The sequence below is a fragment of the Temnothorax americanus genome, unplaced genomic scaffold (assembly GCF_048541705.1).
Source record: "Temnothorax americanus isolate GAGA-0224 unplaced genomic scaffold, ASM4854170v1 Scaffold13, whole genome shotgun sequence".
NCBI lineage: Eukaryota > Metazoa > Arthropoda > Insecta > Hymenoptera > Formicidae > Temnothorax > Temnothorax americanus.
In genome coordinates this window covers 1,068,742-1,093,706 of record NW_027509264.1, presented here as the reverse complement: position 1 = coordinate 1,093,706, position 24,965 = coordinate 1,068,742, and the positions used below count along the sequence as shown (strand labels likewise).

Sequence of the window (24,965 nt, the reverse complement as noted above, 5' to 3'; positions counted from 1 at the left end):
GGATGATAAACAGTATCACATTGTCACATAATTATTAAATATTTGCATCGTCACACCGTCTTGCATAGATTATTGCTCTATGTTTTAATATTATTCGTCGCTAAAATATCTGAACGTTTTTAAAATTAATGATGAAATGGAAAGTCTTAAATTAAAGGTGCGTACATTCATCGTTCGCGATCAAGGTCACTGCGCCGTCGTTATGAAAACACGAATTTCAGGTTTTCGTCAAAAAACTTACAATTGCTTAATACATAATAAATACGGAGCATCGGCTTTGTCGGTGTCACTTTAATTGGCGTTGGCGACTGGAAACCAGTCTTCTTGCCGGGCTCGGTTCATCCAGTGATACCTCAGTCGGGGCAAGTTCTCTGAGGGCCATTCAGAAATGATATCATGAATGAGCTTCGTTCGTTTTGAATAAAACTTCTCGGCAAATCTTTCTGTCGCGGAATATCCGAGACGATCCATCGTGTTTAATATTATAAAGCCGGTTTTGAAGGCGAGCCTATTTTTGTCAATATATTTATGAATATCCTGTGAAAATGAACTTCGACTTTTAAGCAGGATTTATTTGTATCATTATCAATTATTTACCATCTGAAATGTAAAGTCGTTTATTAGCATGCTGTCGTCATTACATAACAGTTTATGTCACCCAAATTTAACGAAAGTTAAATTTAAAGTCGCTTCCGCGGCGATCGCTGCTTCTCGTAAACATTCGTGAAACTGTAATTATGCAGAATCAACACGGATTTGCGCGACAGTCACCTGAGTGCATTTATTAATTATGCGTTAGCCACGAGGAAACCATTCTCAAGAGACATGCTCGAGTATGTAAGTTATGAGCGATAGGCGCTTAACGGATTTGATGATTAGCTCCGACCGCGTTAGTCTCGCTTTACAATTCTTCCTGTGGGCGTTTACACCCGGTAGTTGTCAAACCGCCACCTACAACCTACCGCTTCCTACGGTCGATTAAATATATTGGATACTTGACCTCTGTCGTCTGAATTAAAACAAATTTGTATCACGACAAACTCGATTAACGACTGCATCACATGCAGATATATTTTCTTTTTTCAAGTATTATATTCTTTATTTGTCAGAAAGACGCGTTTTATGTAAAAATCGAGGTCTATATTTCGCTCTCGTTTCCTTATTAAATGCTCTTTACTCATGCTCAATATATCTGTAATATCGCGTAATCATTTATTGAATGTCCTCCGCGATTTTCTTGTAATAAAGTGTACATAATCCTTGCTTATAATTGCTTGTAATATTCACATGTTTTAATATATTCCCGCGTGTAATCGGCGACAGTCGCGAATATGATAATAAAACCGTGCGAAATATCGCAATATCCAATCGCATCGGCAAAGAAATATGCGAATCGCAGCGCAAATTGATCTTATTTTTTCATACCTAATCATACATGTCTACACATATTACGTCTAGTAGATAAGTCAGCCAGCTCCATATTCACCATCAGTTTTTCCCAAAGATTTTTCCGAGAGCGGATAGGTGTCGGTATATTGACCAGACGTCGATCTAGACAATTTACTGAAGTCGTGGGAATATATTAAACAATATTGACCGTTCACATTTTCATATATTTTATTTTGACGTGATATATCAACGGGCGAATATTATATGTTGAATGAGCGTAACGAGATATGTCGATATCTCATATGAATTATACTAAACTGTAACGAGCAAAAAGAACTGTTGTTCAATAATTAGATGTGTTTCTGCAAGATTCATGACGTATATTTCCGTCTATTATATTTTTAAATGATTAACGAAGTTATATATATATATATATATATATATATATATAAATATATATATATAATGAGTATCGTATAAGGAAAACTGCTGCAAAAAAAGACGTAACAGAGATAATCGATCTCATTTGGAATCAAGGACGAGCAGATTGCAGATTGCGTCGGCAGCAAGAAAGTTAAGAATCATGAACGATGACGTTTTCTTACACGGAAAAAGCCCGCGCGGAGTTCACGCGGACCCTACCAGACTTTAACGAGTGCGGTTGCACGTCTCGGCGTTTCATTATTTATCCCAAGAACGCGACGTCGGTGTATAAATTAAAGATCGCGGATTCGTTAAGGCGGATTCGTCATGTGGGCGGAAAGAATGGTAACGTCAAGGGGCTCGTAAAGAGAATATATCGCGACGGTGCGAAATGCGTGAGCTGTTGGGAATCAAATCGCGCCAAATGACGTTCAACTTTTATTTTCAGATTCTCGCGAAATATATTTAATTCCCGATCAGTCGCGATTATAAAAGATTCGTTCGATCTACTCGTATATATACGAATATAGGCAACTTTTTCAAAAGCCAGTCTCTCTCTTTCTCTCTCACTCTCACTCACTCACTCAGTCACTCAGTCTTTCACTCACTCACTCATTCAATTACCAATCTGACTGCTCGCGCTTATTATACGATCAGCATTCTCCTTGCCAAGGGGACGACATATGTAGTAATTACCGCGAAAGTTAATCGCATTCTCCACCATGTTTTTATCGCGATGTAGCTAGGCGCCGCCGTCGATAAGTGACTCAATGCAAACCCTGGCGGCGGCGGCGACGACTCCGCCTCTACTAAATGCCAATGGGCTTCTATGTACTTCGTATTTATCGATGCGTTACGCAGCGATTTATAGCGATACAAAATCCCGATCATACGTCACGCATATTCATTCGGGTGAAATTCTCGCGACAGTGCAATAATCTGAATTGTGTGTTTCGCTTTATCGCGTCGGTTAAAGTCCTGTACAACTGTAGCGTCATCTTATACAAAATCGTATCGCGAGCGATTCTTACGTCATTACGTACCTTACCGTATCGCTTATACCTTGTTATAATCGATCGAAAAAAATTGCAACCGTTATATAGGTTTACTCGTGTTTAACTATCGATCGGAATACAATAATGGTGATTTGATCAGCTCGGCGGGATATTAATGCTTAACGGCGATCCAGACCGGGATAATCTCGCGATAACCAGCAATAAACTATTGAGAATACTCATGCAGGCCAAATTACCAGGATTGCAAGTCACCGCGCAAGAATTATACGTCTCGTTCATTACTCGTAAACGATGCCGTAATTAAACCACAAGCCTACGTCGTGCCCGTGTCTTCGAGAGCAGACCGATTGACTGTTTATCTTGCGGCATCGGGATCGTTAATACAAGTACATCGATCGACGGAGATTGCGCATCCGGCTCGACGGGGTTCATTTGACGGACCTTGATCGTACGCGTGCTCGAGAAACAAACGAAATGAAGGATAGAGAGGGCAAGAGCAAAAACGGAGGGCGAGAAAGTCGATGTTGTTTTCACGTGGGTGGACAACGTGGTTATCAGATATAGGGATTGGTCACGCTTTCTACTAAAAATTTACTTCCCACTGCAACGATCAGCGACGAGCACCGTCCACCACGTGACATTGATCTTCGGGGTTAAGTCCGCGGCTGCTTCCTGGTAGAAATCCCGTTTGATAATCGAAGAAACTATCGCGACAATACAGTTATTGTACCATATTATCATAGAAATGACATTAGGATTTATTCGGGTGATTTATTGAGGATTTAGTGGATTATATCTACTTCTCTTCTCTTGCCTCTTTCTCTTTCTCTCGTAGGATTTTAAATCTTTAATGTCAATTGTAAATCTTTAATCAATTGTAAATAAAACCTATATTCGACTACAGAGCGTTTGCTCCAAGTTTTCAATAACACTTCACTAATAATGTTATCATATTATTATTATTATTATTTTCATCTTTATAGCTTCGAGAATATTCTAACTCGCGCATAAAATTGCAATGGAACGGTCGTGTCCGTCGATAGTTCGCGACAGCGATTGGCCGTAAATCTACGATGCGTTGCTTGAACGGTGGCGCATGATAATCCTAATAGCGCGCTAAAGCCCGTTCGGTTATTGTTAATCGGCGCGAGATCGGTTGCACGTGTGCCGTCACGTTCCGGTAGGTACACGCAAGTAAACGTACGAGAACGATGCGCGAATCGCGCAGGAATGCAGGGCCGACCGAATTCCGCGTATCCCGCCGATAGTCCGCGATAATATGCGCATTCGGTGACGAAACAAGAATTACGTCCCTCCTTTTATTGCGTCTCTCTCTCTACCCCCGCCTTACCGGGGAAACACCATGATAAGAAATGGTGACACATTTCACCAACCGGTGCCCGAGCATCTTATCAAACGAATTCCACGCGCCGTGACTCACTGGCAACGATACCTATCCTATGTGTACTACATCTTCACCGTGCTGTGTCGGCGCAATAATCCGAAATTATAACCCTAATCCGCTTACGATTACCGGCACCACACCGAGCCGGTCGCTTTCATCGATCTCCGAACTCCGCCTACTAGAATCGAATCGAATGGATGCCACTATTTTGATGATCAGCGGAAGGAGGACACCCGGGCGGATCGCCTCGCCAGCTCTATAATTATTCATAATTACCTTTCATAACGTGCCGCGGTAGGTTTGACTTCTAATAATAAAAATTGATAATTTTATATAGTCTTCGAAAATTTTTGGTAATTTTTTATACATAGTTAATTTTACTTCTTTAGACTTATTGCAAAAAAAAAAGAGATTATTGGTAATACATTTCAAAACAACTTTGTTTCATTCTTTACACTTTGTATACGGAACGCGTTCAGTTAATCTAGACTCATTAACTGACTTGATCAAAGATTAAGCATTGAAAACACCGTCTTTTCCTAAGTCTTTTTCCCGGGTCTCAGAGACCGACACGATCGGATCGACCTCGGCATTTCGTTTGGAATTAATTTGCGACGAGTGAGGAAACGCCCGATTGCAGACGGGACCTCGTTTCTAGTCGAATCATCTCGCCCGATCTCTCGAGGGATCCACCGAGGCTCGTGGGACTCCACACTCCCCACAGAGTCGGGGCGACGGTTTTCCTTCACATTGCGTCGGCTATCGAAGCAGTTAGTTCCATTTCATTCGCTCGGAACGGCGAACGCGCGCACGCGTGAAGTCCCGTCCATTACGGCACGGTGAGAAGGCGTGTTTCCACCGTATGAGAGGCGTCGCGACTTCCAGACGGGGACCAATCGATGATTTCTCGAGAGTCATTAACTCACATAACGAATGATGCCAAGACAGCGTCGATGTCGATACCGCCATACTGTTATACATGGCGTTCGTACGCCTCATCTTTATCAATCAGAATTTATGCGATTGCGAAATTATCGGGATTTAGACAACAGGCGGGATTATCACTCATTTCGCAGTTTATCATATGTTAATCAATGGTGCGATAGTCAGAGCCTGGCGTACAGCATAAATAAATAAGAATGATGTAGATAGCGCGTAAAAGAAGAAAAAAGGGAAAGTTTGTTAAGCCTCTCACAAGGGAATATATTCCTGTCCGGTAGGTCAGTAACACGTTGCTGAAACGTAATCGCCTGAATCGTCAGAGACAAGTAAGCACAAGATAAGATATCGATTCGCAGCATCGTTGCGATAGAGTGACGAAACGTAGATGACGCCCGCACCTTGTACATTTGCACGAAACGCCAGCACGTTCAGCCTCGTTAACTTTATCGGCAAATCTTGAATATCGGGTCCAGTTGGCTGGGACACGTCGCGGTGAACGCGTCGTCCGCTCTCGATTCGGTTGCGACTCGTCGTCTTGTTCGCGCAATTATAGCTCGTGATTTTTGTGAATAAGAATTTACCGAAGAATCGAGTCGTCTTCGAGTTTCAGTCGTAATATATAAAAATTCGCGCGTTTAGAATTGATCCGCATGAAGATCTCGAACAGGTTTAGAACGACGAGTTGCTTTAAAATTTGCCGGAGATCTTGTGCGAAAGGTGAGAATGTTTGATTCTGATACAGAAACGGCCGTGATAAAAAAGAAACGCGCGAAAAAGTAAATTGGATTGTCATTCATAGAAGATGTTCTCGCATTTAATGGGTCTGTTTTGCTAAACTGGATGCACGCTGTACTAGTTTAAAGTCTTTTTTATTCCACATGGAAGGAAAAAGATAAACTCTGAACTCTCTAATGCAGCACGCTCAGCTCAGCAATAGAAAACAGACCGCTATTATATAAAGTACAGTTATGGACTAGTTCATAATATTGTCAAAAAACAAAAATAATCGTTTAGACAAAAAGATAATCGAAAATTGAATCAGTCTCAACAAGATATTATAAAATCTATTTTAACAGTTCAAAATTCAATTCGAATCGCATCACCGAAGCTAATAATAGTGTTGTGACTGCGAAGCGAAAATAATCGATCACAAGCACTGATAATATTTTGGACGGAGCGATGATCTGGCGATGATTATCTCATCGCGATTAGCGGCAACGTAAGAGGCCAGTAATATATATTTATCAATTGTGTCGACAGATCGGCGGCGCGGTAGCCATGTCATCGTCGGATCGGCACGGCGGATCATCACGAGAAATCGGCGTGGAGCCGGGAAAAAACCATCGTCGTCGGCCCGATATACTTAGGGCCGCCGAGTAACGCCGGCAGCCGGGGGATCGGTAAACCGAAGGATCGATACGAGCGGATCGATCCACCAGCTCGCAACCTACGGCCTCCTTGCTGGCCTGGCCAGCTACTATGCGAATTGAAGCTCTCATTACCCTCGTCGCGGTAAGTCCCAATAGGATAAACGTTTGACGAATTGTCACTTGTGCATTTAAACCCGATAGATTTGACTCTGAAGCTTTTTCAGTGCCACGTGTTTAGAGAATTATACACACACGTATACAAGAAAATTAATGACTAATTTGAAAACTTGGAAAATTTAGATAACAAGAAAAATGTACTTGGAAATTACATTCAATTTGGCGTCATACAAGTGTCTCGTTAAATTATCTTTCGGAGAGAGTCAGTCGAAACCTGTTCGAACATTCAGAATGTTAACAGTAGCCTCTTAATCAAATCCTCCGCCATGTGCCTGTTGCGTGCGGAGTGCATAAGGTCACCCATAATTACCAACGTGTACGAGCCCCCGTACGATTGATGCAACAATCGACGAGCCTGCACGTCCCTGGCGTTGCATTGTACCGGATGAGCGAGCAGCGAAACAATAATTACAATGTCCAGTAACTACGTAACGATCGTAAAGTACCGCCCGCCGCGTGCGTTATTAGCATATTATCGAGATAGCGGGGTGCGCACACGCGGACCGCCAATAGAGCTGTAGACGTCTCACGTTTTTCTCTCTCCACCGCTGTCACCATTACGTCGATAAACTTTTAGGATTACGACGTGGATCGCGCGCTTCATTCTCTCTTCCATTTTTTTTCCGTTTCTCATCCACGTTTCGTCACAGCCGGACGTCCTAGTCGCGTTTTCCCACAGCTGACTTTCGGTATAGTTGTCATCTCGTTTAAATGCGTCAACTCGCGTTGGAATCTCTTTAATAATAGGTATTCGAAGCGGGGCTGCGATCTATTAGGCGGAACATAAATTTTTGACGAGAAATCGTAGATATTCACTTGTACTTGTAAGCATATTTATTATTATTGATAATTTCTGATGAAGCGACCAATTTAAAAGCTATATTTCGTTCAGAAATTTAAATAAATCGCGTTATAGAATTCTCGTTCGATTACACCGATCGACATCGCGATTATAGCGCTCGTAAGACCGCACGCGGACCGCACCCAGGATCGGCCCTAGCGATTCTGCTATGTCGGGAAGAGAGATCAACATCCCTATCCGGGGACGTCGCGCATACCGGTGTTATCTACATAACATTACGGGCTGATGACGTACAGATACACGAGACCGGCGGCGATCTCGCGACGTTACTATGCCCGTGATATTGATAAATGATAATCATTGGTGCATCGCTGCTGCACCGATAATTTAATAATGGTAGATTAGTGGCGCACGCACACGCGCGTAAAGCGGCCGGGCCAGCCTCTCACGGCGGCATTACTATGCTAATCGGTCTGCATCTCGGCGCCGATACCTTCAATAAATAATCCTCTTAACGCGACGTTAAACGGGGGATGCAGCCTATATGCCGCGCGTATCCCAGCGATGTGACGGCGATGCATCGACGACGAGTCTCCGACGATTTGTGCGAATGTCGGATGCTGCCGCTATGCGATGAAGATACCGTCGGGATTTTTCGGAGAGCGAGATCTTCAATGTATTCCCGATATTGCCTCGGATCATCATAAATGTTACGTCGGCGCGTCGTCGCCTACATCGGGCGTGAGACAGCGGAACTTTAAGAGCACGCGTTTAAATTCCCACAAAAATGCGCTTATTACAGTCCGATTTATTCCAAGAGCAAAAACAAGAAATCTCAGAATCAAGAAATCTTGAGTTTTCGATCTTTGGACCGTAAAAGTATACGAAGTCTTAAAGTACAACAACTGTATTTTTAGCAGAGCGTCGTTTCGAACGCGGAGTTATCCATTGATGGTGAAGTCATTGCAAATAACCGAAGAATGACTGTATGGAAACAGTTCTTGGGGTTTGTTTGATCGATACGCGTCTGCACGGGTTGATTTCCAACGAGATCGAATGCTGACCACGATTAGCATTGGCATATCGATTTCAAAGCCGCCGGTCAGTCTCCTTCGTTGAATCATCTATTCATGACCGATGGCGAGTAGGTAGAAGCAAAATTTCACGCTTTGTCGCTGATATAATACACAAGAAAAGCTAAAATCAACGATTGGCGGCGGACCAAACCAGAACGCGTAACTTTGCCGTCGCATCTGGCTTTTACGCAAATGCTAATGCGTCGGGGGAGTGCATTAAAGCAACTCATATCGTAAACTTTCGTAAACTTTCGAACCTAATTCGTACGCTAATTGAATATGGCTCTGGTATAAATTATAATATTTGTCGACAATTTTTCTGATCATAATAAAATGATTATAATCAGAAAAATTATGGTTTGCCTCTATTTTAGACGTTTATATCGAATCTTTGGTAGAGTAGCACAGTAATAAAAAACAGAAAACTGCGATGTTTATTTGCATATATAGAATTTGCATAAGTTGCTCACCAATTCGGCGCGATGCTCCAGCTGCCCACGAGCGCTTCGCAAGAAGATATTGTCGAATGGACGCCTTCTCCTATTACCGCATAGGGTTCGTCGTGGTCTGTAATTTAAAATAATTTGGAAATAACATATTACGAATCGTAACTATAGTTAGGCATATAATAATATAAAAGGGGTTGGGTCTCTCTAAAAGCCGCGTGGCTCGGCACTGTGCTTTCGCGCGAATGATTTAGTGAGTCGTCGTGGGTGTATTTCGCCGTCGGGGCGTCGTCTTCCAGTAGTTCTTTTTTTCGTACGGTCTAACTTGATACACGATCGCGCGGCGCAGCAGAAGAAAGTACCAACGAGAAGGACGTTAACCGCGAACGGAGTCGATGTTCGTTAAGTCGGTTCCATACCGGCCAACGCACTACGAGAAACGTAGAAGAAAAAAAAACCGTCGCGCTTCCTCGTTTTCCCAATTAACATTCTACCCGTCCCGACATACCAAACAACCACGCGACGCCGCGCTGCCACGCCGCCGCGCCGCGAGGACAGGTGTCTCGCGGTGGGACATAGGTACTTGTTTTACGGAAACCGTCGTCACGTCTGTCGGATTCCCGCTTTAATGGCGACTTTGCGACACTCGCGGAGACATTGACAAAAAATTTATGACGCTTCCCCGCTTCAGACCGATTCCGCTCCGATCTGTCGGATAACACTCGGCTGGCCATCTGTGAAATCTCACGTATAATGAGCGGGTCGTCATTAATTTGCCGCGTCAAGGGGTAGGAGGAGAGAGAGTCCTGCGGTCTCACGCGCGAGAGCGTACGCGCGTAGCCGTACGCACGATTACGCGTCGTGCGCGCCACACGCACGCACGTACGCACGCACGTTATACGCACGCAGGGCACGAAACGGCAAGGCGACTAACCAAATATTTATACACGTCAATCATAACACATGGCGAAGCATTCGCTGTCTAAACAGTCCGCGGTGCCCTTCCGTGCGAGCCACTTCGCCGTTGGCCGCTCATTATGCCGGCGCGGCGGCACGCTGGAGGACCTTTCATTGCTCCTTACCTATCTCTAACAGGCACTCGATAGTTGCCGTTTGTCATGCGCTCCACGATGTTTGCCTTTCCACGGGGGAAAAAAATCACATCGCGCTCGTTCGACTCGCGCGTCGCGCGCGCCGATGTATGTGCGCGGTATTAAACTATTGTGGATACTCCCGTCGTGCTTTTCCCTTAGTTGAAGGACCGAAATCAGAAAGACGAATCGCGTGTGAGAGATTCAAATCGTTGCTACGAGTTTTTCGCTTCGAGAGTGACAAAGTGACACTCGCTCGACTAATCATCAGAAAATATAAAAAATCGATATGTGCGAGATATATTTAGTGGATGTGTACATATATCAAGCGTTATTATATAACGCAGATATCATATGAAGTATGTAGAGGATTGCAAGCCGGAGCGGTGCAACGAAATGCAACGGAATTGGCAAAAATCGAGTGGACGCGGGCCGAGGGTCGAGTGACTCTCACAAAACGTTCGATAAATGGCGGGACGACGGTGTTGAAACCACCTTTGGCACTTTGCAATAAACCGGGAGTGCCTCCGGTCCTTATAAACGCACAAAGACTATGCTAATGATACGAGCGTTGCATTGACGGCTGGGTAAATACGAGCCGCTGGCTACGAGTCCTGCCGCAAGTTTATCGTGTAAACTGCTGTTAATGATTGCCAGCAAAGGCGAACCGGCCGTTTTCAGCGCGTTGCTATTTTAGTGGCTCGAGTTTAATTTAACGTTGTCGCTATCCGATCATTTAAATTATCCGGAAGCATAATACCGGATAATTATCGAATGTCGTCAACGCGTGAAGATCGTCTAAAGAGTCATTAGCAGCGATTTCCCTCTCAACGGGAATGACAGGTATTTGTCGCGAATTAACGAAGAGAATTAAATTTTTTGCAATAAGTTTAAGATTTTCGTTTTTTTTTTTTTCTAAAGGAAGGAGCACGGTGTTCATCGAATTTGTCCGTACTTCAACTTCTATTCGAAACATCAAGTATACTATCCCCGTTTGTAACGTTTAACGTTAGTCGAACAGGCAATAAAATCTTGTCGGAATGCAGCGATTCGTGGGTCGTTACGAGCGCGTAAACTCGAAAACACGCGGTGTGTGCCAAAGCGCGTGCTCTTCTTCGGACATACTAATCTGAATGAATGGAGTAGTAAAGTTGTGGAAAAGTTTTTCTACAAGAGAGATGAATCAATTATATGCAGAGTTGTCTTAAAGCAATATATGTCTTTTACGAAGCGAGAGTGACAGTCAACTTCTTTTTCACCCTCTTTCTATCCTCGACAAAAATCTTTTTAGTAAGATAGATAATTTAAAAAATGAGGAATTATATATAGAGGCAATTAGTAGGTTTTTTATGTTAGTAGGTTTATATTAAAAGTTTTTTTTGCATCTTTTTAATTAAACAAAATAACTTAATATTTAGACTTCAATCTGTTCTTCTTTTTCTTTTTCACTTATATTACTTTTGCGCCTACTTTTTTTCAACTTTACTACATTACTTTTTAAAAAGCTCATGTGTATGAATGTGGATGATGGCTATAGTGTTCGCAATGTGTTGAGCTCGGGTCCGTGGGTTCGCTAAACCCAAATGACTGTGGATCAGTCATCCCTGCGGGAGGATTTAGTGACATTTTCTCAATCGTTAAGACATAATACGTCCCGTGTGCATGCATATATCGTTGCCGCCCGCGCCTTATTGCGGAGTCTTGCATATCCGAGTGCGATTAAAACCAAGTAGGACGGGATATTTTTCTGTGCATTTCAAAAGAGAGTCTTTCGTCATTCATCGCCGCACGGGATTGATACTCAACTCGCGATGGCTTATTAACGATATACAATATCTCATTATTTATGACGGAGCGGGACATCGGAGCACGGACGGCGGGCGCCTTTGCGGGCGCACAATGTAATCGTGGTAATATTTCTGCGAACGGGAAACCGTACCTCGGGTGCTCGAGGAGGCCCATAAATTATTGCCACACGTTCCACCAATCGCTGCACCCGCGATGCTCGCGATGAAAAATCTCGCGGCCAATAGCGGGAGAGAGAATGCCCGCTGGATTATGCTTGCATGCGTAACTGCCGCCTCCAGTCGCGCAAGTGCACGGTAGAAGGATCGAGGATTTTTATCGGGGGCGGCAGTTTGCCGCCGTCGCGATTTTCTGCGCTGTACACGCATACCTTTACGACCCCGCGTTCACCGCGTTTCGCATTAAATATCGTTCTTGTTATCGATATTTGCGAACGCGTGTTTTACTACGATTCGGTAACCTCGTATTTCTAGCGTGCATGCCTCTTAAATATAATAACACCTTTGCGCCTAGATCTCTCGCGGTGTATACCCTGTAAATCTCGCTGCCGGTCTCGACAGTGGCGATAAATAACGCGCGCCGATTACGCTATTGGGACTTGACATTAAAATGCTGGAGTTGTAATTAAATGTTTACTCACGTTTCGTTGCAAGGATTAATAATCTCGCGTGATAAACGCGCCTGTGAATTTAAAAAATCCCTTTTTTTTTTAAGGTTCTAAAAGTAGACGAGGTAAGAAGTACACAGCGGTAAAATATAAAATTGAACACGACGCAAACAAAATTCCCTCAAATCTTAAGAATTTCGATCAAAATTCTCTGCTGACGCAATTACACCGCGTGACATGTTCTTTTGACACATCCTTCTTTTCCAAAAGTCTTATGAGCTTGTAAACACACTTCGAGATGACGCATTAGCATTGCCTAGTGGTAATCGCCGATGATTTTGCGTGTATACGCATACGAGAGATCGATCGTCATCAATCTTTTAGACCGGTGACTCGCGAGCGAACAGAGAATAGGATTCGGAGCGGGCGTCAACACGACCCACGTGGCGCGCGCGCGCGCGCGCGGAGCATAAACACGTCGGCCGATAAACCGCGGCCTCACGATATACCGGTCCTCTCTCGGGGTTCCTCGAATCTGTTATCGGTATACCCGAGGTATATCGTAGGTATACGGTATATCGCAGGGCCCCTCGAATGCATTCCAGGAGGCATGAGATACGAAGCGGAGAACTAGTCGGCCCCTGGTGGGTCCGACCGCCGCTGCCGCCGCGCCGGTACGTAGCGTCATCGCCAATGCGTTATGGGACTCTAATTGCGCCACAAATTATTTTCCGCCGCTTCCACGTGGGAGGGACGGTATTTCCTCCTCCGTTGAGATACGCACCGTGACGGCGTAGATAAGGACGAAAAAAAGGTATAAACTATTACTTTATCGCTACGTCGAGTAAGTTTTAAGTAACTTTTGGAATTAGATGTCATTAGTGTCGGTATTATCAGCGCGGGATCAGTGTAATTAATACGATCGTAATTAATTACACTGATATAACGTGATGTGTATAACGTATCTCTAGCAATTACATGATTAGCCTTTTCTGAATATTTACTGGATATTTTGACAATCGTGTGAATAGCGAGAAGGAAGAATCTTATTAATAATAATTATTACCTATCGATACAAAGTAATAAATAAATTTCTTTAAATAAGAAATATATCTGGTCAATTCGAAACACAAAAAAGAAAGAATTAAAATGTACATAAATTATACAATTACTTATCAATGAAAGTGACAAGAGTCGGAGAACGTAAAGAAGTCATAAAGATGTCGTTCTCACTTAATTTTACCGTCACGTGGTGACTTATAACGAAATGGTCCGCACTTTCATCCGGCGGTCAGTATACGAATCTTCTGTATACACGCGTGATGCAATACTCGTAAATGTAGAACGAGTTTGCAATTCAAGTGCCGTAGCTCACGCGGCGCGGACAGCCGCAGCGGTAAATCTTTATCCACCGAGGGGGATTGATAATGATCGGGGCAGGCAGTGGTGAAGTGTCAGACTGTCATTAGTTAAAAATTGCTAAGACGAACGATGATTGCCCGGGAGTGGAGCGAACGGGATTACGAAAGCACGCTCGGGCCTGCCGAAATATATCCGGGATTATCTCGAGACCCCGAGAAACGACCGGCTAATTTCGACTTTCGCGAAAGTGCCTCTCGCTCGCGCTCGGGCACGGTCCCGGGCAGTTTCATTATCGCGAGGGAAGGGAGAGAAGAATTCGCGGGCGCTAATTGACGTTTTCTTGGCCCGGGCGCAACCGCGAAGCTTAACTTAACGTTTCTTTAGGAGCGTCGCCGTGAAATCTCGCGTTTCGTGTGCGAGAGATAATTTCGTATCGTGCGTTAGCACACAGTTAGCATACAGTTTATTGCACATACCGGTTACTCATCCAATCTTAATACAAATGTTAATAACTGGACCCTCTCGCTCCTTGGCGCTCGCGTATACGATCGCGCAATTTGGCCGCAGTGGGGGCAATAATCGTTTGATATTTCGCTTCAGCCAGCAATTAACGCTAAGTGTCATTAAGTTATGCCGCAATGTCCGCCATCGCGCCACCGGCTATACATCTCTATACGATTAAAATCGCGCTGCTAGTGAGAGAATTCCTTCCCCGTTCGGCTGATGCAAGAATCCGATAAAGATCGCGGAGAGCGCGATGTGTGGTCTCGCGTGTGTGAATATCCGTTTAATCCCAACGCGCGGTCTTCTGCCCAATGCGAGTTCCTCGTATGGGGGGCACCGCCGCTTATAGTTAACCGTTCATCCGGAGGAACGATGGCTTAATTAAACGTCGGCGATGCCGGTTATATCGCGTTGTCTCGCTCATATATGTAGGCCTCGCCGAGAAGCTTTCGCTTGACCCTTCGATAGTGTTCCGTAATTACGTGAGAGATAAGTGTCGTCGATAATAATGCACAGCTCTCTCTATTGCTATAAATTAGAATCTGATCTGTGATAACATAGGTATGATGCTTTTTTTCCGCTCAAATTTAGCCGCGGAATTCATTTGCGATATATTTGCAATGTATCTCCTTTTTTGGATCGTTCCGTATTTTCTTATCAATACCACTTTTTTCGCGGGTATAATAAACAACCATAAATATTACATCTTATGTGCATCTCGAGGACCTTTCCGTTTTGAAAAAAAAAGGAAAAAAAAAGAAGAGGTTTAGGTTCATTCCGGTGAATTAAGCAGGTTCCGCGTGCTTTCTGTGTGGTGACGAGTTATACGGCGCAATTAAATCGAAAGTGTGGTGTATACCGCGAGAAAGGAGGCACGCTCATATTAACAAGCGACGGCGGCGCGGCGGCGGCAGCGGCGGCGCGGCGGCGCCGTGAGGCCTGTTTTGCATAAAAATTATAAGCCGAATTAATGTTTTCACCTTCACGTAAGCTCACACGTACACCGCGCTCGTTCACGTGTGCCCGCGGATTCGGGCGATGCGTGACTAACGCCGTGCTTTATTGCACGCGTTCGTACCAATCTCCGACGGCCTGTCCAGTACTTTCTCACGCGCGATCCTTCACCGCGATATTATTATCGATGCAATTCTAATCTGACAATTCGTCGTATTGTAAAGGCATGTAGCATTAGTCTCTGTCAGGTATGACAGAGTTGTTTACATCGCGCCACGTCAAAATAGCACGCTCGTGCATGGCCTTAAAACACGCAATACCTACTACGATAGAAATTATATTTATTCGATCGTTATCAAATATAAGTGCGCCAATTTTTACAATGTTATATATAAAAACTTAATGATTCCTTGCATTAGATGCAATTAATCCTTAATCACAGCGACGATTATAGGAAGTTTTCTAGGTATTTTATGTTTTCAACTTGTAAATTTGATGAAAAAAATTATGTTAGACATGCGAGCGAATAATTTAAGCATTCTCGTGATTTTTGTTGCAGGTGGTTTGGCTGACCGCAGTCCTGTGCCCGCGGCTTACTGCCGCCAACAATCTAACTTTATCCTCCTCTCGAAGCCCCAAGGAACATTTTTTGCACGGAGAACATATCTCTGACTTGTGAGTAAATTAAAATGTGACGGAATAATAAAAACTTAATTAGAGAAAATTATTATAGATCGAATTAGATCGAGCATAGCAAACTTGATAACTTGATCTAAATTAAAATGAATCTTTTTTAACATTTTAAGTTCAAAGCCTTGTACTAAAATGTATATTTATCCATCTGTACTACGTTATTTTCGATAATCATGGCTCATTTAACATATTTGCAAATGATTTATTGCGCACGTTACATATGGATATTCACTTGATCAGTCGCGCGAAGTTTGCTATCTTTATTATTCGCTGGTGTGCATAAAATGCTAATAATGTATATGAAACGGCGGAGTAAGATATCATGTCCCGCGGAACTTTTTTAAACCGCTACAACATTCTACAGCGTAATTTAGATACGAGCTATTAGCGCGATCAGCACGGGAGGAATATCGGGGTTTCCTTCGGTGACAAGTTGAATCCGATTTAAATTCAACAGGGGGCACATTGCGTAGCCGAAGCGTGTTTTTATTATTTTTTACATCTGCCTGCATTTGCACTCACGAAAAACATTAGTCGAGTGAAAATATTTTTGATTGCAATGGAAAATGGTGTCGATTAAAAGCAAGAGTCGATTAAAACAGAAGAGTCATTTGCCGTGTTGCAATTCGCAGGGCAGAGCCACTGGAGGAGCCGCACAAGCAGAACACGTATCGGGACATGCAGATGATCCTGCGTAAGGAAGGGGGCAAGGACGGCCTTGAACCGGTTGAGTGCTGTCCTTCGGTTTTGGAAATGGTGCAACCGCTCGGCGGTCGAACTCGAGAAGACATGTACGTCTCACTCTATCAGGATGGCGAGAACATCCAGAGGTTCTACGAGTACTCCTGCAGGGCGGACGTTCTTAACAAGCCGTGCAGGTTCGCCGACCGGAAGCTTAGCAACCAGTCCAGATGCGTGCAAAAGTACTCGTTCTCGTACGCTATCGTCCAGACTCCTGGATCGGAGGTATGATCGCGAAACGTCAAGATTCTGTCGTCATTCCGCCATCAAGAGAGTAGTATTTTTTTTTTTTTTTTTTTTTTTTTTAGAAGATTATACATATATTCTTTCGATCGCGATAATCTTTCGCGTTTATCAATCTATTTAAAAAAAAACTTCGTGTAGCGCCGGAAAATTATGAAGTCTAATAATCGAGCGAAATTATCCAGAAATATTAATTATTGTACTAATTGTCGTCCAAATTGGAATGGAGCAGCACAGAAGGCACCACCACAGGGAACACCATCGCTTTCCCGCGTTTTCCGGTAACACCGTGAGTGGATCCGGATGGACGTTGGACTACATCAGGGTGCGGAGCGGCTGCAGCTGCGAGGTCATGCCGAAGCCGAGGAAGAAGAAAATCACGGCGAGCAAGGCGAGGAGAGCGAAGAGCAAACAGCGCCAACCAAGGGACCAAGAGCCAGACTTTGAGACGTGAAAGTGTCCTTATGATTCGCGTCCTAATGACAGTACATTGTGCAGTAATTGTGTTGCGACTGACAGGAGAATGCGCGTGCGAATGTGAGATTATGTGCGCGAGACGTGCATGGGGGACGTGCGCGCGAAGAATATTACAAATCGTCGGACGCAATGAAAACGTTACCAACGATCACATATCATCGATTTTTCCGATGACAATTACATAATGATAATTTATTAGACATTATTTCGCGGGCGTGGAACGCGTCGTTACGCGAATGGCGCGTTTGACGTCGATCAATCGATTTGTACTCTCCTTGGTGCTTCATTTACAAATAACTTTCTTAGCGTATTTTAAATATCTCTCCCTATTTATTACCAATTACTTTAGTAGGAAATTTTCGCGAATTATACACAGGTATGATTCGTCAAATTTCATCAAATTATTCGAATTCAAATTATTTTTTATTTTCAAGTTACGATCTTACGGTAGCAAACTGATCGTTCACGAGTAAATAAAGAACTTTCATAATGATCAACTGATATCGCGATTAACTCAAGAACAGTATTTCAAGATAATAATATATTGAGATAATTTCATTGGTTCTCTTTATAAAATAGGCGTGTGTCTCTACGCGCATTAATTTAATGCTTTAGTTTAATTAAATCTAATTTTCATTTTACCGGCGGCCAGTTTTCATTCTGTACTTTTACGTGTATATTATAAATTTGTATGTACCCGGTAGCTTGCGAGAGTTCTAATAAAATATATGGTATTTTTCGATTAATTAGGATCTAACTCATTGTATCTATATATCTAGATCTGCGAGGCACATTGTGGTTCAATAACGAGGATGCGAATCATATAGTATTACTAAAATATATTTAATTAAAATTGTAAAGTATATATTTTATATATTTAAACTAATACGATTCGGCTTAGGAAACATTGACTAGATGAGTAAAACGTTGCCAACCGAGGTGCCAACAGCCATGACAATTATTAATAAATCTGACTATCGTAAGAAATGCGGAAAAATACTTATATAAAACCATTAGATTAAGTTCTTTTCACTGCGCGAATTTTCATTGCACGTCGATACGATGCGTATAAATAAAAAATATGTTATATTAATAGTTAAAATATTTCTTTTATTTTTCTCTCTTAATTTCTTGCACCGCGCAATGATAAGTTTGATCAATCCTAACGTTACTGCGATGTGCAATGCAGATTTGTGGAGAACCGTATTTTTAATTTACATGTACACAAAATAACTATTATTAGCGCGTTAATTCTGAGAAATCGTAAATGCACAGCTGTACATAACTCCGCGGGAAATAAGGAATTTGCTGTTTTATGTCACGATGTCTACGTACGTTTCACAATATTAACAAGCTTTTTTTTTTTAATTACTTTTTCGACATGTACTTCTTCGCCATAACTGTATTAATAATGACGCATTAATTTTTTTAATGACTTCCAGATAATATTTTTGTTGTATTATACGTAACGTTGTAAACATGCGGACATGTTTTCTGTATCGCCGTGTAAACATTGTACATAAACGTCATTAATACACTTGTTATAAAATCTGATTCAACAATATATCTGACTTTCCACAACATACGATTCCTTTCGATTTCGAGTAAGAGAAAATCAAGATATATATATAGAAAATACATTTTTAATAAATTTTTTGTCGAACACATACCTGGAAATGAGATTTTTCGATGCATGTCGGCGAGAAACGGCACAGTCGCAGATTTTCTATCAAGCACAATAGACGCGCGCCTTACTATTAAAAGAATTTATAAATTAAATAACATGGAAGGCCTTTTGAATTACCAAACTCTGCCACCAATACTTTTCGCGAAACTCTCGACACGCTACGCTCTTATTTTTTCACTATATTCTTAGAAATTTGAAGTAATTCGGGTATGATAACATTGTTGTAACCGTAGCAATTGCAACATATTAATCGCACTGATCTCATGTTTTTAATTGACAGAACAACCATTATTAATTTATCGCATATTCCAATTAAAAGACACGAATAAGATTTTTAATTATATATAAATTACATACATATATACTACAATAATAATATTAACTACAGGAATATTGTGTTCTTAATTTACAAAGCAGCTACAAGCAGTGATCGCGGCTCAAACAGAAATTATCGCAATCACTGCGAATTACTCCACTGTATATTTTAATTGACTCATGCTCATAATTTCCTAAATATAGCAATCACAATCCTAATTATAGAAATTTCGCGTTTATAATGTACAAAGCAGCTACAGGCAGTAATCGCGACTAAAAGAGATTATCGCGATCACTGCTAATTATTCTATTGCATATTTTAATTGACTCGTACACATATAATTTTCTAAATATAGTAATTACAACATTAACTATAGAAATTTTGCGTTTCTAATCCACAAAGCAATTACAAGCAATGATCATGACTAAAACAGAGATTATCGTGATCACCGCTAATTATTTTACCGCATATTTTAACAGAGACTCAGGATATATTTTCTAAATATAAAGCAAGAACACTAATAAAAAATTTCGAGTTAAACTAATTAATTTAGAAGGCAGCCCGTAGGCAACGATGTAAAAAATAATCGTCTCATCTGCCAATTATTATCATCTAATAAATATCGCTAATTATTACAAATATATAAATACTGCACATCTTTCAATTAGTTTATGCATAATTACTTTGTAGAAAATTTATCATATTATTATTACCGTTGCAGTGTATCGCTACGAGTAATACTACGACCGCACGAAGTTAGAATCTCACGAATCTGTCGTACGGAGTTAACAGAACTGTCGCACGTACGCGCCAGCCAACGCCATCCCGCGATGGCAAGTGACGCTACGGTTGCACGGAGGTTTACTTGACGAATCTGTCGCATATTCGCATTATCGACGAAAAAACAGTACCCAGTGGCAGATTTTTGATCAGGCGCGCGTCTAGGGCTTCAGTGCTGCAAGAGGCCTTCAAAATCGATTTAATCCAGCGGTCCAGAAGGGTCAAAATTCACTGAACGGATATCCTGGTAGATCCCGGGGGCACGCAGAAGCATTCGATGTGCCGCACTCGCGATATCCGTATGTATAACGATCGTGCCACAGCGTTCGCGTCACGACCGACACTTTACGAGACACTTCTGACGGTTCTTCGTGCGCGAGAGCCACTTTTGGAACCCTGACGATCGCGAGATATACGGAAGGATTCGAACTCGATTTCACCCACCGCGATGCCTTCCGTTAACTGAAGACTCCATGGGGTCAACCGTCTTTATCGACGAGCGATATTGCGATTCTCGAAGTATCGCAAGAGCGGAGCGTCGATTGGCTCCCGCAGTAATATTAGCTCCAATTACACTTCGCGCATTCGATTTCGGAGCAAGAGAGAGAAGACAGAAACGAGTGCAGAAAGTGCAGTTCGAACTTCGAACGAGCAGAGATTTAATATATAAAAATTAAATTTAAAATATCGCAATATGTATAAATATCAAAGACGATACAACAAATGCATTGTTATAGGAAATATAATAGACAGCAGCTAATTACTCGGCAGCTGATTATTAAAGCGAGATATTCTAGGTTTCATTCGTGCCGACGCGCGGATCTATCATCCCTCGAAATCCCTTCCTGCCTTCCTCTCGCCTCTCGCCTACTGGGGAGCGAACAGCGAACGGCCGGGCCGGGGGAACGGTCAACGGTGAGTGAGGAGCCGCGGCATTCGCGGCAACAGGATACAGGATGTCGCTGTAGCGCGCGTCGTCGTGCGTGCATGTCTCTCGGCGTCTTGACGCATCTCGGCGAGAACCCGGCGCGCTCGGAGGAGAGGATCGCGATCGCGGCTTGGGGAACCAGGGTGAGGACCGCGCCCGCCGAAGCGCTCGCCGCCGCTCGCGTTGGCGCGAGGCGACGCGATTAAATGAGACGGGGCAGTACCTGGACAAGTACTACGTCTGGTGCGCGAACATGTCTACGGAGACCGCCCTGAACGACGTGCCGAATATTGCGTCGCGGATGCAGGGCCTGCGACTGATGGCGGCGCACGCCGAGGACGAGCGCGACGTCGCGGCGACCGAGAACGCGACGCTGGCTGCCGGCGGCTCGACGGCCTCGGCGGCGGCCAGCAGCGGTGGCGTCGTGGCCGACGGCAGCGGCAGCGGCAGCGGCAGCAGCGGGCCGTCGTCGTTGAGGGAGCCGCTGCGAAACATCACCCTCTCCCGGGCGCGGCGCGCGCTCAACTTCGTCGGCGACGAGGACCAGCCGCCGAGCTCGTCGTCCGCCGCGCGGAGCGAGGCCTCGTTCGCGAACAGCGATAGGTAAGCAATTTTACTCTGGCCGGAGTAAGATAACGCGTGGAATTGGCATTGCTTGTCCAAGTTTCTTTGAACGTTTTTCGAAAAAACTCAAAGTATTTATCATAATCCTCGGCGAGATTGTAGCGTTTGTTATTTGATATAGTCGTATTCTTGGTACTTTCAGCCGGCCACCCATTAACGCGGCAAACACATCGTATTTGGATGGACGAGCGCAGAATAACGCTACTTTGGAGAACTCCGCCACGCAGAATCAACCTGCGGTTATGTACAACTGGCAAGGTACAAAGGCAACGATGCGCGAAAGGATTGTATTCCTCTTTAACAATGAAATACTGTCAGACGTGACTTTCCTGGTGGGAAGAGGCGCGCAGCAACAACGTATACCAGCTCACAAACTAGTCCTGTCCTCTGGGAGTGCTGTATTCGACGCAATGTTTAACGGAACGCTTGCGACAGCTTCTTCGGAAATAGAAGTACCTGATGTAGAGCCTGCTGCATTTTTGGCAGTGCTCCTTTTTCTATACACTGATGAAATACAGATAGATCCTGAAACTGTGATGACGACGTTATATACTGCTAAGAAATACGCGGTGGCCGCTTTAGAGAAGCATTGCGTTGATTTTTTGAAAAATAATTTGACGAGTGACAATGCTTTTTTGCTGTTGACGCAAGCCCGTCTCTTTGACGAACCGCAATTAGCCTCGGTATGTTTGGACACCATAGACAGATTCACAACTGAGGCCTTCAATGCGGATGGATTCACGGATATCGATATCGATACATTGATGATAGTCTTAGAAAGAGATACTCTTCGTGTTAGGGAATCTAAACTGTTTCAAGCAGTTCTAAGGTATGTTCCAACGCTGTAGGTGGGAGGGGTGAAATGTGTACCGTTCATTCTACATAATACTTATATTTTTGTTTTTTGTACAGGTGGTCGGAAGCTGAATGTGTAAGGCAGCAATTATCAGTCACTCCAGAAAATCAACGTCTGGTCTTGGGCGATGCTTTGTCTTTGGTTCGTTTTCCCCTTATGTCGAAAGAGGAATTTACGGCGGGTCCAGCGCAATCTGGATTGTTAAATTATTCAGAGGCTAGTATTGCAACATTCTTTTGATACGTATGATAATTGTTACATTTAAGCTAAAAGGTTTACACTCTAAAAATTTACAATTAAATTTTACAGGTCTTATCTTTATTCTCGTATTTCATACTGAATCCCAAACCTGCGGTGGGATTTCTAACGATGCCGCGATGTTGTATGACAGGCAAGGAACAGACTGTATGCAGGTTTCAACATACAAAGAGAAGATGGGGATATGTTGGAACTAGTGATCGCATTCGGTAAAAAATTATAATCTGTATTCCGTGCGTATAGTTAACGATGGAAATCACCGATGCCCGATGTAATCGAACATTTTAATTCTTGCAGATTTAGTGTGGATAGACGTATCTTTCTACTTGGTTATGGAGTTTACGGTAGCACGCAAGAACCAGCGATATATGAAGTAACAGTCGAATTAATTCACACCGCATCAGGAAAGGTGATAGCTACAAATGCAACAAGTTTCAGCTGTGATGGATCAAAGTACACATACCGTCTAATGTTCAAAGAATTAGCGGAAATCTTACCAAATACGATTTATACGGCATCGGCAACTTTCAAGGTTGTTACGTTGTATCTTGCTGTATCTGATTTATTATTTAATTATTATTATATATGGGAATATGTAAATAAAAAATTATTTATATATTTATTTTTCAGGGGCCATACTCATATTATGGCACAAAAGGAATGAAAAGCGTGTTGGTGGATTGTGATTCAGGAAATGGGAAAGTTAAATTCAAATTTAGCAGTGAGTTGGGAGATAATAATGGCACGTCTACTGATGAAGGTCAAATACCCGAGCTTATCTTTTACATGTAATATCATTCGAGTATAATGACATTCCTGGTACTTGCTTGACTGAATATCAGATAAATTACCTAAATCATGTATAAAATATGCCAGATTTTGTCAATTATATATCTTGTGATCGTTTAAAGCAGTGATTTGATTTAAAGAAGTGATCTATGGGCATGCCAAAGGAGTTAACCCAAGATTTTTTCATAATTTTATAGATAATGCCTCTTGGTTTTATTGAATAAGTTTGATAAATTCAACGCTTAAGAGATACGCAAATCTTATAATAGTATCTACAATAAATCAACAATGCTATTATATACATTTTGATCTTTCCGCAAATATTACGGAATATAATTATTCGCCTTTCGGATTTAAGTATTAAGATTATTTGAATATATTACCTATAGTTCATACGTTAATTATTAATTAATTTTACAAGTAAGATCGATGTTTAGAATTGGAGATGTATAATCTATTTTTCTATCGTTTTAATTGAGATTCGTGTAAACCAAAAAATATAGTTGTATAACAATGTTGAAAAAAAGATCACGAAAATAAGTACAAGAGGGAGATTAACCAAAAGAATGTGTACGCTCTGATTTCGCCTAAACATTTCTCGTTCGGAATATGTATATTAATATAATTTGAAATTGTAAGTATAGTTGAATATATAGCACTTCTCAATGCAAAAGTAATTAACGCAATAAAAGCCTAAAGCATGTGAAGTATTTTTTAGTAAAAGTTAGTATTTTGGTAGTCACAGTGCGAAGAGCAATGTAGAATCTGATCGAATCTTGTTGCTGTAACTAAATACGAAAAATAGTCGAACGAAAGTAATATAAAACACCATTTTTTATTGTTCTCTAATAAAATCTTATCTATTTGTTTGATGATTTATTTCAAATTTAATAGAATTTTTATGTATTTCCTTGAGAAAACATATTTGTGTGTGTGTGAAGTTTGAGTTTTGTTAATAATGAATGGTGCTAGCTAACGAGATAACATTGTTAGCATTTTAGAGATAAGCATACTGCATAGACGTAAGTCCGATATTGTTTTTCTCAAAATATAGCGCGCATGTACCATTTTATTTGTGATTATATTTAATTATAGATAGAAAATATGTACATGTAATGTTAAATAATTAAATAGATTTATTCCGCAAAATATTCTTTTGCGACATTAATATCACCCTTTTTAACATGCTTTTTTTTATTATTA

General features: G+C 42.2%; 2 protein-coding genes and 2 long non-coding RNA genes across 7 annotated transcripts in view; 2 read left to right on the top strand and 2 right to left on the bottom strand.

Annotated features, from left to right (window-relative positions):
- Positions 1–18,037, top strand: part of LOC143893827 (uncharacterized) — a 62,079-nt gene extending 44,042 nt beyond the window's left edge. For 2 of the 3 annotated variants that reach the window (XM_077399563.1, XM_077399564.1), the window contains exons 2-5: positions 6,436–6,687; positions 15,930–16,045; positions 16,696–17,029; positions 17,280–18,037. In XM_077399563.1, the coding sequence (XP_077255689.1) occupies positions 6,655–6,687; positions 15,930–16,045; positions 16,696–17,029; positions 17,280–17,501 (705 nt within the window). In that variant the 5' untranslated portion in view covers positions 6,436–6,654 and the 3' untranslated portion in view covers positions 17,502–18,037. Of the gene's footprint in view, positions 1–5,680; positions 5,893–6,435; positions 6,688–15,929; positions 16,046–16,695; positions 17,030–17,279 lie in introns of those variants that run through there. The other variant, XM_077399565.1, reaches the window with a different exon arrangement.
- Positions 1–20,953, bottom strand: part of LOC143893831 (uncharacterized) — a 51,565-nt gene extending 30,612 nt beyond the window's left edge. Inside the window, exons 1-3 of one of the 2 annotated variants that reach the window (XR_013255934.1) lie at positions 20,241–20,953; positions 19,195–19,278; positions 9,071–9,167 (exon numbers count right to left, since the gene is read on the bottom strand). This is a non-coding gene — a long non-coding RNA (uncharacterized LOC143893831). Of the gene's footprint in view, positions 1–9,070; positions 9,168–19,194; positions 19,611–20,240 lie in introns of those variants that run through there. The other variant, XR_013255935.1, reaches the window with a different exon arrangement.
- On the bottom strand, positions 781–2,621 carry LOC143893832 (uncharacterized). Its single transcript, XR_013255936.1, has 3 exons — positions 2,509–2,621; positions 1,426–1,563; positions 781–1,192 (listed from the first exon to the last, which is right to left on the bottom strand). It is a non-coding gene; the product is annotated as an uncharacterized LOC143893832 (long non-coding RNA).
- Positions 20,954–21,160: 207 nt separating the features above from the next.
- LOC143894167 (BTB/POZ domain-containing protein 1) lies at positions 21,161–24,911 on the top strand. Its single transcript, XM_077400305.1, has 6 exons — positions 21,161–21,838; positions 22,002–22,688; positions 22,772–22,931; positions 23,025–23,182; positions 23,271–23,505; positions 23,604–24,911. The coding sequence occupies exons 1-6, from the start codon at positions 21,489–21,491 to the stop codon at positions 23,763–23,765; spliced, it is 1,752 nt and encodes a 583-aa protein (XP_077256431.1). The 5' UTR covers positions 21,161–21,488; the 3' UTR covers positions 23,766–24,911.
- The last annotated feature ends 54 nt before the right edge of the window (positions 24,912–24,965 follow it).

What these genes read in the sequence shown, in the direction of transcription:
- LOC143894167 (XM_077400305.1), top strand. Translation starts at nt 21,489, where the DNA reads ATGTCTACGGAGACCGCCCTGAACGACGTGCCGAATATTGCGTCGCGG. An exon ending in TCGTTCGCGAACAGCGATAG is followed by an intron (nt 21,839 to 22,001) that starts GTAAGCAATTTT and finishes TGGTACTTTCAG; the next exon opens with CCGGCCACCCATTAACGCGG. An exon ending in GGAACTAGTGATCGCATTCG is followed by an intron (nt 23,183 to 23,270) that starts GTAAAAAATTAT and finishes TAATTCTTGCAG; the next exon opens with ATTTAGTGTGGATAGACGTA.